The sequence below is a fragment of the Leuciscus leuciscus genome (genome assembly GCF_965113295.1).
Source record: "Leuciscus leuciscus genome assembly, chromosome: 9".
In the NCBI taxonomy this organism is placed as follows: domain Eukaryota; kingdom Metazoa; phylum Chordata; class Actinopteri; order Cypriniformes; family Leuciscidae; genus Leuciscus; species Leuciscus leuciscus.
Genome location: NC_138733.1, coordinates 11758040 through 11774964, shown reverse-complemented (window position 1 = coordinate 11774964; position 16925 = coordinate 11758040). Strand labels below are relative to the sequence as shown.

General features: G+C 36.1%; 1 protein-coding gene across 2 annotated transcripts in view; it reads right to left on the bottom strand.

The window, feature by feature from the left end:
* epha4l (eph receptor A4, like) overlaps nt 1–16925 on the bottom strand; it is a 132060-nt gene that overhangs the window by 6509 nt on the left and 108626 nt on the right. For both annotated transcript variants that reach the window (XM_082179943.1, XM_082179942.1), the window contains exons 4-11: nt 12302–12457; nt 10666–11001; nt 6505–6629; nt 6107–6266; nt 4308–4422; nt 4034–4086; nt 3833–3946; nt 3565–3750 (exon numbers count right to left, since the gene is read on the bottom strand). In XM_082179943.1, the coding sequence (XP_082036069.1) occupies nt 3565–3750; nt 3833–3946; nt 4034–4086; nt 4308–4422; nt 6107–6266; nt 6505–6629; nt 10666–11001; nt 12302–12457 (1245 nt within the window). The remainder of the gene's footprint in view (nt 1–3564; nt 3751–3832; nt 3947–4033; nt 4087–4307; nt 4423–6106; nt 6267–6504; nt 6630–10665; nt 11002–12301; nt 12458–16925) is intronic.

Here is a 16925-nt window from a genome sequence, read left to right as displayed (position 1 = left end):
CCACAAGGGTGAGTGTGTGTGCATCACACAGCAGTTTTTGTCAGGACACGCTCAGCAAGCAAACACACTGATAAGCTGGACATGCATACATAAACACACACGACCATTAGCACATCAAAAGGAAAACGACATCACCAGCCGGTTTCTTTAGGGGGTTTAAGCCTACTTAATATCCACACTTTTGACCATGTAGTGTTCAGGATAGGGTTTCACTAGCCGTTCCTAAGTTCTTACATTGGAACGTAAAGTACAAACTAGAAGCTTAGTAACAACTAGTTAGTTTGTTACTAACTCTGTACTTTATTTGGTTGCACCATTTGTTCTTAGGCAGAAAGTAGCTAGAAGGTGCAAGCTCTCTGTAATGTAGTCGCATAATATGATGTTTACCCTCAACGATCCAATAACAGACTTCAAGTACTGGAGCAGATGTTGTGTTTAAATGCTGTTTATCCTTGATTGTAACTTTTTTGCCTCACGTAACAAATGGTAAAAATAAGTTTCCACTAAATATCATGAATGAGAATTGAGAAATAAAAATGTCCTTTCGACATATAAGAGGACATTGTACTATAAAATATCCTGTAAGTTTCAGAACTCAAAACTTCTTTATTCGTCCAAAAACTGGTGAGCTAATCCATAACGGTAGATGATGGTATCCATGACGGTAATCCATATGACCCTAGTGGAAAAATCCATATCTTCTGAAGCGAAACAATAGGTGTGTGTAAGAACAATCCTAAGGGCCAGATTTACTAAACAGGGAAAATTAGCGCGAGAGTGCAATCCCATAAAAGTACAGATGGAAAGCTCTGCGTGTGATCTACTGACGAAGCGGAAATTAAAGAACACAGACGCAGTCGGATCATTTCCATAATGACCAACGCAATCTACCAGTTAGCGTCTGGTTTAAGACATGCTTTTTTAGGGCGGTAAATAATGGCGCAAATACCAGTAAATTGACTAGCACAAACCTTCGTAAATCACCTTGCATGATTCATTTAAATACTCTCCTCCCATACAGTTTGCATCTAAAAGGGAAACTCCTACAAATGCATATGCAATAAGGTCAGCCGCAAAAATAACTGCCGTCCACGCCTTTCCAGCGCTAATTTTTCACTTTGTGTCTTTAGTAAATGTCTAAAGATGTCTAAATGTCTAGTCGTTTTTTAACGGTTTTTAACCCTCTGAGGTCGGCAAACGCGCCCCCGCGTTTTGCTGGATTTTCTTCACATAGTAGCACAATAAACTTAAATTACTCCGTCATTTATGGTCATACAGAAAAAAGAAATATAAAAAAAAAATCTGTGATATTTCTACTTTTGTATGTGTCCACTTACAATCAAATCAAAACATTGTGCTTTTGTAAAATAAAGAAAATAAACAGGGTGTGCGTTCTGCCTCTCCGTCGCGGTGAACTTTTTTTTCTTGAGCACGTCTATAAACTGAAACAAAACTCAGCGAATACTTGTCACACATTTATGAGCCATATACCTTTATAAACATTTAAGTGTGTACTTTTAAATGATCGGATTCAAACTGAAAACAAATATTCTCTGTTTAAGTAATTTGTATAAAACCAACAGGATGTCCAGTATCTCAAACGCTTGCTAATTATTTTTAATTCGACCACGCCCACTCGCGCAAAAGAGATTCACATGCAAATCTCCACATGGAACGCGAACGCGCTCGTTACCTCAAAAACAAAACACCAAAAAACTTCACAAGTCTCTGCTTTTCGTCGAGTTTGAAAGACGTGCCGTGAGCTTACATTGGATTTACCTCAGAAGAAGAAGAACGCGATTTGAAGACAAGAAAGATGTAAGGTAAGAAATTCTTACTTATTAGTTTATGGTATTGTTGCATAAACTTCACATTGCAGTTGAACTGTTGCTAGATATATGGTGAATATTATAATATTTAGACCCGTGTTTACTGTTAAATATTGTTTGTGGATATCTGCTCAAACGTAGATATGTATAATATGGTAACCATAATGTTTCATATTTTGGAGCGCGCTCTGCGTTTGAATGTTTCATATTTTGGAGCGCGATCGCGTTTGAAAAGCAAAATGCACCAAACATTAGGCTTTATGTTTTTACTATTATCTCATTTCATATCATCATAACGAATGGAAACATTTGAAGTAACATATGATAAGCAATATATTTTTCTCTCGCATAGTTGTTACTGAAATCTTTTGGAAGATTTATAGGCTGCTATAGGCTATTGTTATTATTATTTTATGCACTGCGCATAGCCTATGCCTACAAGGCACAACAAACCTGGTGTTCATTATATTATATATTGTTGGAAACATTTGTGTGTGTGTGTGTATTCTGTGAATTTTAAAAAGCAATTTTAACCAGAAAAATCTAAAATGTATTCCCAAAATCGTGCAGGCCTAGTTTCTCTTGATACCAGTATGTTCACTTTTTTTCTTTTCTTTCAGGGACCTACTGACTTCAACATTCACATGAGTCTCTGTATATGAACATGGTAAAGTCAAAATCAAACACCTTGGAAATGAAAGGTATGTACAATGTTTTTAGGAATGGCACAAAGGTCTCTGTCTTTGGATCATTGTTTTCAATGTGCTTTTTTGTCATTTGTTGTGTATCTTTGGATTATGTTGTGTTGTAAATAAATCCAAACAATCTAAAAGCCATTCTTTTTTAAATCTCCTCATTCTTTGTGCAAGGTTGCTCTGAATGACAGGGCCTAATAGCTCCTAATAGGGAAGTTAGGGGAGTGTCTTTGTCTTTCTCGGGTGTTAAAGGCTTACATATTAATGAGATGATCACGCCTCTTCGCATAAGGCTTTCTCACACAAAACACGTCTTAGAAATTTTAAATCAATATATTGTCTTATCTGAATGAGCAGTCAGGGTGTTTTTCACATAGTTTTGGAGCAAATATTCTAGGCTACGTGATACAATTTTCAAAAGTCTTGTGAAGAAATAATCAGTATGGGTTTCATGGCCTTATTTCAGTGACAATTTTTTTTTTGTATTTTCACAAACCACGCATAAATGTCATTATCTCAAAACTACAAACTTTTATATACATGCTGCTGATATATTATTGTAGCAGAGTTTGTGCTGAATACAGTGTAATAAGACTTTAGCCATGACAATGTCACAAGTAACAGAAATAAGCACAAATGTCAGAGCATGTCAGAACACCTCCAGGGCCAGAAAACAGCTCAGACCCCAGAGGGTTAAGGGTTTGCACTGGAGCAAGCTGTTAGTAAATCTGGCCCTAATATTTTAACTAATTTAACTATAAATCATCACTTCTGATCTACGGTCATATGAAAAACCCAAGCGTCAATCGAGCGGTACCCATTCACTTGCATTATATGGACTCACAAAAATTGATTACTTTCATAAAAATCTTTGTTTGTGTTTATCTGAAGAAAGAAAGTCAAATACATCTGGGATGTCATGAGGGCGAGTAAATGATGTGAACTATCCCTTTAAGGCAAGTCAAACCTCATGAAGACATCCCAAATTAAAAATGACTGCAGAAGACAAATAAAAGCCCTTGATGTCAACGTTGACTTACATTTGGTGACCACACCCTCCAGGTGAATGATATTGGGATGTTCAAACTGGCCAATGACACTAGCCTCGCTCAGGAAGTCCAGCCTCTGCTGCTCAGTAAACCCCGCCTTCAGCGTCTTGATGGCCACACAGATCTCACGCTTTCCAGGAAGTTTCAGACGGCCGCTACACACCTCGCCAAACTCACCTGCAGTCACAGTGAGTCATATTTACATGCATCTCTCATTAACAGATGACATGCAAAAGACATAAAAGGATTGTTGACGTACCGATGCCGATCACCTTCTCGATCTTGATACAGGAGGTACTGATTTCCTTAGCGAACTCCCTGATGGCCTGGTTGGGGTCTTCGTAGGTGAAAGGGTCCACATATATTCTCACCCCTGCCGGCATAATTTAACAGAAGGTTTGAGAATGGAACATTTTCATTTTTTGTTCCAGCTGTGGACTAATAAAAGGTGTTTGCTTACCTGGCTTCAGGTTTTTCTCCTCGGCCTGTTTAGTTTGGCTGTATTTGCTCCTCCTGAGATGATAATATACACAATTATTTAGCATTTATTCTTATATTGGTCTATCAGTGTTATTTTAGTATTATTTAGATAATATTATAATATTTATTCATTTTAGTTTGTTTTAGTAATATTATGAGCTTTTGTCATTTTTATTATGACACAGTTGTAGTTTTAGTTAACAATATCAACACTGGTCTATCGGTACAGAAAAAAATAGCAGATGTTCTGTCACCTTTTGGTGATGATGAAGGTAATGATGAGGATGAGGAGGAGAACCACAACACATCCGGCCACCAGCAGCAGCAGCACAGCAGAGCTCATGAATCCTCCAACAACAGGAGCTGCGACTGAGAGAAACACAAACACTGCATTCATATACACAAAAAAGTGCCAGGAAGAACCTAAAAAAAGAACCTTTGTCACTATGAAGAATCTTTTGAACCCCAAAGGTTCTTAATGGAACCATTGTGCAAATAATGAACCTAGTGGTGCACGATTCATCAAAATAAAACTGAAATCGTGATATGGCTTAGAGGAATGATCAAATCACAAGGCTGCGATTTATTTAAATAAACACATGCGCTGCATGTTTCAGAGTTAAGCACAGAACTGTGGTAATTTACTATTGAGCAGCTCATGATCCTGTGTATTCTTTTTATTCAGTAATAATAATAAAAGTAATAATAAGAAGAAGTATTATTATTTTATAGTAATATTGATATATAATCAAACTAGGGCTGTCAAAACACAAACTTTTATGTTAGATTTGATTACAGTTTTTCTCAGTCGCTTTGGTGCATTTCTCACATCACTATTTACATTTGCACAACAGTTAGTTCAACCTCCACAACATTTAGTAATTTGTGCACATCATAGTAGCAGTTTCTCATTCCTTCTAACAAATTGCAAATGCTTTTGGACATAAATCAATTGCTTTCATACAACTCTCTGCTGTTTTATAACATTATCATTTGCTTATGTCACGTCAGTCAAAATTAACTATACTTGTGAATGCTGAATAGTCATTCCATATAAAACTAATAGTCCTCATTTCATTGCTTGAGTCATTACATACAAAAATGTTGAACTAGTTGTCAAAATCTGTCAAGCAAATTTTACAAATTTTTTTTAAATCTTTTTTTTCCTGAAAATGTCTCCTAAACTGAACAATTTCTCTCAGGTGAATCTCAGCTTTCACTGATGAGAAGGGGTGTGTGTGAAGCATTAGTTGCAACCAATGTTCAGTTCCAATATGTCCTGCAATATCGTTTCCAGTTGTGCACAGCTCTACCCAAAGGGAGTTTATGTCTGTTGTAAATAAGGGTGTATTTTTTCTTTTGCACAATGCTGTGAACAAATTAGAGTTGCAAAGAGCATATGCAGTAAAAATGTGAAACATACATATTCAGTGTCTTGTACTCAGTTACCTCACTAAATACAGTAATGTGTCACTTTACTGTATTTTTCAAATGGCTGTGCAAATAGTATATAGTGCTGTCTTGAGCATGTTCAGGCAGTGTCACCAAGATCTGACTTTTTTGCATTGGAAAACATTTACAGAGTAAACTGTCATAATGAAAACATGACAAAGCCATTTGACTATCTTGTTCATAAACAATGGTGTCAGGACTTTTCAAATGTAAATAGTGATGTGACAAATGCACCAAAGCGGCTGAGAAAAACTGTAACAAACATTAGTGGCAAAATTGTAGTCCTACAAATAAGCCCTTTTTTAAACAGCTTTCTAAAATGCAGTTGTAATTTTTATCAGAAATTATCGCAATTTATTTTTTATTTTTTTTTGCATCATGCAGCCTATTTTTAAGAGTGCGTGTCTTATTTTTAAATGTCAGGTCTAAAATATTTCCTATTTTTCATCAGTTTAGTCAGCCTCCAATGTCAGTGACAAGCAATTAAACAGATTTCGAATATAGTTTTTATTCATTTTATCTGAGTAGTCTAAATATATCTGATTCTAGATCATTCCAACTCATTCAAAAACACACTGCTGAATATGATCTGTACACCCACCAGTGTTGGTGCTGAACTCGAAGGGGGCGCTGAACTCTCCGTAGCCCGCGGCGGTGCGAGCGCGCACGTGAAACACGTAGGAGGTCAGCGGGGTCAGATCTTTAATATCAGCATTACGAGACATCGTCTTTACGATGCGATAACTCCTCTCATTCTGATCCTGAGATTTATAAATAAAGAGAGAGACAGAGAACGGAAGACAAGAGGAAGGTAAGAGGGTCAATAGGGGGACATCTGAGGGCTATTTTAACTCCAATAAAACTTCACTTCCTGTTTATCCAGACAGCAAGTGTCCACAGGGGATTGCTATATTGTCTCTTAAAGGAACAGTGCACCTAAAATTAAAATTTAGGATGAACTTTAAAATACAATAGAAGAAGATGTTTCCCATTATTCACCTTCTCGTAGTATTTAACCTCATATTCCAGTATGACACCGTTGGGCTTCTCGGGTTCGTCCCAGAACAGAGAGAGCGTGTGGCGGGTGATGTCCTTACTCTCAACAGTCATGACCGTAGAGGGAGCTGAAGAGAGACAGAAGGAGTTAATATTTTTATAAAAGGTTTACGTTTACTAAATTTGACTTTTGTCAGGTTTTCCTGAGACATCTGTCTTTCTTTCTGTCCATCACATCAGAAACAAACAGAGAGAGAAAGGATAAACCCAGAGGACAAGGAGACCTTTTCTTCTTCTAAACCGTGGATTTGGAGTTAAGACGGCTATTGTCTGTTTGGTCTCTTTTCCCCCCGAAGCTGTTTTTGTTGAGGGTGAGAAAGTCAAACAGACAGAATCAGACACAACAGAGATGTGCATTGACTTCTCTGCTTTTCCAAAGACACATCACACAGAGTCGAAAACACAATAATAAAAGAGAAAAACAGAACTGGGGGATGTGAAGAAAGAAGAAGAAGAAGAAGAAAACCAAACAGAAGAACTCCAGATATCTAAACCACAGAAAGCTTGCCATATTTCCACAGAATCCAAATGCTGTCTTTGGCGAAGTCCTACACATCCCCTTCTGTGTATTTTGGCTAATTAAGGGTGTGCGTTAAATCAAGCATGTCTATTACTATTGCTCATATTTGGAGATGAACAAACTTCTAACTCTAAGGCCACAATGTTTCAGAAAACGTGATGTTTTGTCTTCACAACGTTTCAGGTGACTGTGTTTGAGTGAGTGAAAGAGTTTTTTTTTATTACTTTTTTTTTAAATGTGCTAGATGTTCTATGGCGTACAATGCTCTAGTGTGAAACATACAAACTACCTAGGAACAATCTAGAGCATTCAATCAATCACCTAACATCCACCTACCAAAAACACATAGCAACACCCTGGCAACCACTGACAACACCCTGACATTCATGGCAGTGAGTTTTACATGGGCAAACTCACAATTTCTTCTTCTTCTTCTTCAAAAAAAAAAAGAACAAAAAAAAAAGAAAGAAAATGCAAACAAACTAGCATGACTTTCAGCTATCTAACTATTATCTCTATTTAACATATTTTATATTGTCTAATTTAAACATTTTAATCTGAAATGAAAAAAAAGCTTGTTTGTAGGGTTGCACAATTCAGCCAAAAATTGTGCGATTAAATATCAATAAGACTATAAAATAATAAATGTAAAAAAAAAATTAATATAAATAAATAAATATTGTTATTATTAAAATAATAAACCAAATAAGAAATATTACTATTGTAATATTTCACTGTAAAATAAAAAAAATCTAGTATTTAATTAAAATAAAATATAATATTATTAAAATTGCACTACTAATATTCATTACCTGTATTAAGTTTTCATTTTCAAACGTTAAACCATCAAGCTTTTATTTTGAAGGAAAACTGCAGGAAGCGCTTAAAGCTTCTCTTTTGTTGACAACAGCCGGTTTATAAGCGTTCATTAAAAGTTTGGGAAGATGATTGGCACATGTTGCGTTTTCAAATGCACATTATAAACGCCCCAAACTCAGAGCAAATGCAGAGATGAGTTCATGTGGAGCAGCATTTACTGTGAACCGAGCCGCTCTGAGACACTAAAGACACATGATGATGATCTGCACGTGTAAATGAACACAGTGCTGTGCTTCACTCTGAAACATGCTGTGAATGTATTTAATTAGATTACAGCCTTTGTGATTTAATAATTGCACTAAGCCATAACCCGATTTCAGTTTTTATTTTGATTAATCATGCAGCGCTCTACTATCCAGACCAATTTCCCCCCACAATCAGCATAGAAAATGTACAAAAAGTGCACAGATTCATTGTTGGCCTATCTTTAAGCATCCTAAATTCAAGTGCTAAAGCTAGAGTTTCATGCATTAGCGTGTGTGTGACTGTTAAACAATTGGATCCCCCGCCAGCTGTAGCAGCAGCTCGACAGCGGCCCTCTTCCATCTCACAGATCCGTCTTCCTCTGCCAGGCCCGACAGACTAAACGTGATTTAGGGGCGTCCCTCGGGGGACTCGGAGACGACCCCCTCCAGCCAAAAACACAGGGGTCACCGCCCCCCTTCAACCACCTAACACACTCATCTCTAACACACATCCATCATGCCGTCTGCTCAGACAGATATGGGCCGTAATGGAGTTGTGGGTGTGTGTGTGTCTGGCTGAGATAACGTCAAAGGAAAGATGAGAATCTGCGCTCGTTCATCATTAACACTCAAGCTTTAAGATTTATGGTAAGATTCAGTAAAAATGATTTAGGAGCATCATACTACAGTATATGCTCATTTGTTTAAGCCTTTAGTACATGCTGGGGGAGTCAGAATTTACATAATACATACTTTTTTTTTTTTTTATAATATTGTTTTATAGAAACACATAAGCTGAGAATTGCAGTGTATATAATTTTAAACACCCAGCAGATGATATGCGTCTTCATTGCTCAAATACAAATTTCACATACAAAGTTTTATAATAATATTTGATTACTGATCAGACTTAGAAAATAGATGTTTTTGGTTGTAAAACTTAAAGTTTCTTCAAAATAAACACACAAATACAATTGTTCAGAATTTCAAGGTTGCATATATTGTCACAAAAGTCTCATTATGATTTGAAAAGTGAATCACATTTATAAAGCAACACACAGCATGTTACAGTATTTTTTTACCATGGTTAAGGAGGTTTTACGCAGCTTCCCATTCCATGAAACTTTAAAAAATCTGACTACGACAGCAGGAATATATTGTGTTTTGTGTATTAAACGTTATGTCAGTAGCATCTACGTTAAGAAGCATATGTTAATTATTGTAAATATACACACACAACTGCTCAGTGCACGTCTAGTAGGACACATATATTCAGGTCTTCTGTTCTGTAGCCAAAGGCACGTCAATGCATGACAAAACCCCACCCTTCCACACACACTACGCCCTACACCCTACACTCCACACTCCACACTCCGATCCCTCAGGCTGATTTACAGGCTTGGGTTGTCACTGAAAGTTCCGGATCTCCAGCTAACGCTCTATTCCGATGGAAACCCAAGACACCATCAAGAGCACAGACTGCATATCACAAGTCGGCAATTACACACACACACACAGTCATGAATCAAAATAGACTGTATTTGACGCTCTACATGTGTGTGTGTGTTTGTAATGGAGCAGAAAGGTCATGCAGAAGTTCTCCGTAGGTGATTAGGGCGAGTGAAATTGAAACTTGTGAAATGTTTTCTCTGAAGATTAGGTGAGAAATATAGTAGATTACCAAAAGTTTGAAATAATGAAGTTTCTTTTTAAAACGATTTTGAAAAAAAAGTCTCTTCTGCTCACCAGGGCTGCATTCATTTGATCTAAAATACAGTAAAAACAGTAATATTGTGAAATATTATTTAAAATTTTAAATAACTATTTTACATTTTAATATATTTTCAAATGTAATTTATTCGTGTGATCAAAGCTGAATTTTCAGCATCAAATCAAGCTGATTTGCTCAATTATTACTGGTGCTCAAATATGAATGGTTCTTATTATTTATTTTGAAAACAGTTTTTGCTGCTTAATATTGTATACAAAACCAAAATCAAATTCCTTGCCAAATATAAAGTTCAAAAGTATAAATGTCTTTACAGTCACTTTTGATCAATTTCACTTTTCGATCGATTTCAAGTAAAATATTGGGCAGATGTTGAAATGTTAAAATATTGAACTGTTTTAAACAATGATAATAATCATAAATGTTTCTTGAGCAGCAAATCATCATATTATACTGATTTCTGAAGGATCATGTGACACTGAAGACTGGAGTAATGATGCTGAAAATTCAGCTTTACCATCATAGGAATAAATTACATTTTAAAATATATTACAATAGAAAACAGTTATATTAACTGGTAATAATATTTCACAATATTACTGTTTTTACTGTATTTTTGAACAAATAAATGCAGCCTTTGTGAGCAGAAGAGACTTATTTCAAAAACTTTAAAAAATATTAATTATTCGAAACTTTTGGCCAGTAGTGTGTCACATGCAAACATGACATCTGATTAAATTAGAGCATGTTTGGAGACACACACACACACACACACACACACACACACTTACCAGCCTGGTTGGTGGTGAGCGTGACAGACACGGCCTGCTCCAGGCTGGGGTTGTGTTTGGACACCCCGTTGACGGCCCAGATCTGGAAGGTGTAGTTGGTGTGCGCCTGCAGCTGATGAACGGACACCCGCGTGGAGCGCAGACTCAGACGCTGCGGAGAGTATCGCACGTCGTCCCCGCACAGCGCGCATCTCTGCGTGTCTCGCACACACTGCTTACACACCACGTTATAGGTGAGATCCTGACGGCCTCCGGAGGAGAGGGGCGGACTCCATTCCAACAGCACCGACGTCTCGTTGACATTAGATATCAGGTTGTGTGGAGCGGATGGAGGACCTGCGATAGACACAGAGAGAAAGAGAGATTTAGAGTCTGAGTGCATATCGCTCACATAAAAATAGGCTGGAATTTCATTTAGCTAGAGATATACTGGAAAATTGGTTTATTTCTAAATAACAATGTTGCATATATGTATGTTTCCACAAAAATATTAAGGAGCACAACTGATTTCAGCTCTGATAATAATTAGAAATATTTCCTGAGCAGCAGATCAGCATATTATACTCATTTCTGAATGATCATGTGACAATGAAGAATAATGATGTTGAAAATGCAGCTTTGATCACAGAATGAATTACATTATCAAATATATTGCAATAGAAAATTGTTATTTACAATCTGTAATAATTTTTATGAATGAATGATTTTATGAATGAATGACATAATAATTTTTCACAATATTGCTGTTTTTACTGTATTTCTGATCAAATAAATGCAGCCTTATATATATGAATTTACATATTAATTTTTTTTTTTTTTACAGTAAATATTTGTTGTAAAACAATCAGAATTATGTAAATTCTGATTGGATGACCCACACTTTTTATTGTTCCATAGTTAAATTTAATTTGTGTGTGTGTGTGTGTGTGTGTGTGTGTGTGTGTGTGTACCATTCTGTATACTTTAAAACTTTTCATCCCCAATGAATAGGAGGATGAGAAAAAAAACTAAAACAGAAGGAGAGGAAAAACAGCGTCTGTTATACAAAGAGACAGAGCTGGTCATTAGTATGGAAGAGAGAGAGAGAAAGAGAGAAAGAGAAAGAGGACAGACGGACAGCTGGTAGAGTGAGACTGATACAGTCTCATTTAAATTAATTTATTTGATGTGAGGAACATCTGCTGCACATGAAAGGATGTAAACAGAAATAATCACATGCCCATGCACGACATACATTATAAATTTTGCTTTCAATTAGTTATTTCTTTATATTTACATTTTTCAGCCAATATGTTTCAGCTCTTTTTTCCTTTTAAAGCTAATTTGTAATTAATTCAAATTTAATTTTGAAATTAAATGACATTATGCAGATATAAAATGTTCAAGAGGGAACATCTGGTTTTTAAAAATATATATTTATAATTGTTTTATTAATAAAGATGCATATTAAATGGAAACTTTACCACTTGACCCAATATAGTAAAATATTCAAATACATTTTAAAATAAAATCTTTAAAGTCACTTATATACACATTTACATGGTACTCCAAGGTCCATGTAAATCACCATCATAGCAGTTTCCAAAAACATGTTACACCCACTTCAAACTGGTGCGCATGTTTGCGTTCAACTCACGTGTGCAAGGCATGGCAGCGGGATCGGTCTCCGATCTGTAATATCCCTGGTCACAATCACAGGAAGTGTCTCCTTCTTTCATGGAGTAACTGTGCAGTGGACATTTACGACAACCACCGTCCGAAGAAAGAGACCTGTAGTAGCCCACCTTACACACTACGAGAGAAGAGAGATAGAGGATGACGTTAACTCTGAGTAAATACTGTTACCCAGATAACACGTATGAATCACATTATTATGAAACATTATTAAATGATTAGATCATGAAATGATTATAAAGTATATAAGCAGGCAAAGATGGAACATGAAAAGCCGTCAGTTTTCCACGCACGAAACGATGCATTTATGATGGAGAGAAAAGCCAGGAAAGGGAGGTGAAGTCAAGAGAGCGAGAGACAGACCAGAGGATGATGAATGAGGAATTCTGGGTGTTTTCCCAGCATGCACCAGTCACCTTTAATTCTCCCATCCATATATCTGAGTAAAACATGTTTTGACATCATAAATAAAGAATGCGTGATGTTTAAATAATCTCCTCCTACTCCTCCCTGCCTGAAAAACATCACTGTTTTTCATCGTCCTTATCACTCATTTACGTGCAAACACGCGCGTGTTTAGATGTCTGTGTACATATGGATGAAAACTGGGAGGATGAAAGATGCCTTAGACTCCAGCACACTACTATAAACTTCTACCCGACTCCAGAGACCAAACAGAAACAATGGGAACATGAGGTCAAGGTTTGGCTGGTTAGCATGATCCTGTTATATCCTGCTGGTAGATGTGCGAACTAAAACATATGATAGCAAAAAGCATTTTTTATTTTATTTTTGCATTAATAACCATTCAAAAGTAGCCATGAACGGGAATGCAAACAGATACATTTCATAAAAGTCAAATAAATGAGTTCCAGCCACCCAAAAGTCATGTATTTTAAGGTGTTTACACAACAACGATGAACTAAAAATGGAAATGTTTTTCCTTTGCATTTTTCACGTAGACGACAGCACTTTTAAAATGATCCTCGTTCACAAGGACCCGTGAAAACGACTAAAAACGCTGTATTTTTCATGCCAGGCCAGTAGTTGGCGATGTCACTTTGTAAAGAAACACTAGACTGAACACATAATACGCATGCGCATGACGTCACGGTTTTCACAAATTCACATTTTTGTAGTTTACACTGAGATGATAACGGTATTGTTTTCTTTGAAGCCAGTTTTCAAAAGTTTGCACTTTCAAGCCCCCAAAAAGTCATGTAAAATAAATGAACGGCCAAAACGCATAAAAAGTTTTTTTCCATTTTTAGTTGAAAATTGTGTTGTGTAAACGGCCCCTAAATAACTTATTTCAGTCATTAATGCAATTTTTATTTATTTACAATATTACATATAACACGAACACAGCGAATCATTCATGCATACTTAACCATGTAAAGCCTGACATATGACATACAAATCCAATTGTTTAAAAATGAAAGAGTTTATTGAACCTTTATAGAAAAAAAAAATCTTTAGAAAACGTTGTATATGCTTTTTGTTTGTTTGTTGAGAATCATATTTGAAACGTCAGGCTTTTATGGATCATATACTGTAGTATTATGATATAGTGAGAATATGGAGATGAGGAAAAAACACCTACATTTTATTCAGAGGCCCAAACTGGCAAAAATATGCAATTTGATGCAGATGTTGTAATTTATATGGTTAAAAAGTTAAATGAAATTCTGATCTTACATGCATAAACTGCATATCAGCTGTTACTCTATATCTCCAAATAATATGTCTTAGTAAGATGATATTTAAATGCTTAAATTGTATGATCAAAGCTCTGTCATTTTTATTTGGGGAGCAAAACATTCAATGCAATGCAATACAATGATGATTGAAAGATGTTCAAATAAAACATTCCTCAAAAGCCTAATGTATCATATTTGTTACAGGTAGTTCACATTTTAACATGATTTTTCAACATAACAAAAAATAAAAATAAAATATTAATTACAATATAACCTTTTTTTTTTTTTTTTTTTTTTTTTTTACGATTTTACAACAAAAAGACGTATTTCTAGAATGCCTTTTACTTGATAAGAACGTATAAACTATCAATCAGACGACAGAAGGCATGCAGTAGATTGTGTGCAACAGATTCAGCAAAGAGTTTAGAGAAGTCCATGTATCAAATATAACACAGTAGACTTTACAAGGTTAAAATGTTGCTAGAAACCTTCTAGGATAAATAAAACAGAAACTGGAAGGAAAAAAATAAACGCCACAAGGATCTCCTAAGGCTCTTAGATGTTCCTCTGCTAATCCTAATGAAGGGAACAGATTATCACCATCAATCTCAGACTCTAATCTCAGTTTAAGATTGATCCAGAGGTGCAGGAGACGCCAAAGGAAGAGGAAATCATCTCTCATTCACTCTTCCCACTGAACTTAATCTTCACTGAACTGAATGAGCTTTTCTGTAGAGAAAAACCTTCAAAGACATCCTAACGCACACTACATGACAAGACTCTCTGAGATAAGGGGACAAAGAAAAGCGTCTTCTGGTTTCCAACACACATTCCAGCATTTTCTGACTTCTGCAGGACGAAGAGCAGCATATCATTACATTTCTGACCCCTCAAATCAACGTCTTTCCATTAGTGAGACGCTGAGAGACGGACGAGTCACGATGAGAGACGGACTGCACCAGTGGGTGGACTGAAAATCACTCCTCAAAATACTCAAACACACACACTTATACTTTTATTAAACAACATCGTGAATGTCTCGTCTTGTTCTGATTATCTCTGTCTTTTCTCTTCTCGTTATTTTCTTTAATCTACTCTAAAACTGTTGTCACTCATTTCTCAGTCTTCATCCTATACAACACAGATGCTCATGTTAAAGGGTAACTCTCGCCAAATTGCAACCTAGGCTATTTTTGTGAATCAACCCGCGTCAAACATTCGTGTAAAAGCATAATTAGAATGGAAACGCCACTTTTAAGATTGACCGTATTTTCGTTTTCGGTCAAATTGCCTTTTGAATGGGAGTGCTTGGGGCTCTACTATGATAGCATCAAAAATCTCTATTTTTAAAACACTAAGGAGGCTCGACACAACATGCAACTTTGCTCGAAGTATCACCAGGGGCTCTACTACATGCATTTGGAGATCGACTACTTTTGACTGACAAAATTCCAGCCACTAACACGAACTGATAAAGTGAGTCATACAAAACCTTTCTTTTTAGTAAACTTTGTGTACACAAACAATGTTCTCAATGCTGGAGTTCATGTAGTAGAGCCCCTGGTGATCCTTCGAGCAAAGTTTCATGTTGTGTCGAGCCTTCTTAGTGCTTTAAAAATAGCGATTTTTGATGCTATCATAGTAGAGCCCCACGCACTCCCATTCAAAAGGCAATTTGACCGAAAACGAAAATACGGTCAAACTTAAAAGTGGCGTTTCCATTCTAATTATGCTTTTACACGAATGTTTGACTCGGGTAGATTAACAAAAAAAGCCTAGGTTGCAATTTGGCGAGAATTACCCTTTAAGAGGATAAATTATGCATTTGAAATGAAAATTCAGGCAATATTTACTTGCATTTTATTTGCATGTCAAATATGTTTGACTTTTTCGTCTATGAAACACTACCGGTTAAATGTTTTGTAATGTTTTTGAAAAAAAGTCTCTTATGCTCACCAAGGCTGCATTTATTTGATCAATCATACATTATTATTACAATTTAAAATAACTTTTCTATTTGAATATATCGTAAAATGTAATTTATTCCTGTGATGCAAAGCTGAATTTTCAGCATCATTACTCCAGTCTTCAGTGTCACATGATCCTTCAGAAATCCTTCTAATATGTTGATTTGCTGCTCAAGAAAAATGTATTATTATTATCAATATTGTATCAACTTCATATTTTAGTGGAAACAGTGATAATTTTTTAAAAGGATTCTTTGATAAATAGAACTTTGTTTGAGGAACAGACTGAAATTTAAGTACATAAAAGAACATATGGACGATTACAATTATTATTATTTAAGTTGTTTTCACTGTATGGAAAAGATGAACAATTGTTTTCCCCACAAAAAAAATATAATTTGGTGAGATATGATGATGAGATCATTTTCAGGTGAACTATCCCTTTAAGAAAAACAGAAGTCAATGGGAAGTCTCAATTTAGATAGCTAGATAAGTGAGTGTGTGTGTGTGTGTGTGTGTGTGTGTGTGTGTGTATGTATAATGATGGTTTGCAGAGCACTAGGATTTTTTTAGACAAAAACATCAAGATCAGGTTCCTCTCCTGAGGGCATGGAAGATCTCTCTCTCTCTCTCTCTCTCTCTCTCTCTCTCTCTCTCTCTCTCTCTCTCTCTCTCTCTCTCTCTCTCTCTCTCTCTCTCTCTCTCTCTCTCTCTCTCTCTCTCTCTCTCTCTCTCTCTCTCTCTCTCTCTCTCTCTCTCTCTCTCTCTCTCTCTCTCACACACACACACACACACACACACAAAGTGAAAGAAACATCAATTGGCTTTTTGTCTCATGGTCTGGCATCTGTTGTTCTACATGGTTTAGTCACTAATTAACAATTACCTCTGACCCCCCCTCCCAACACACACACACACA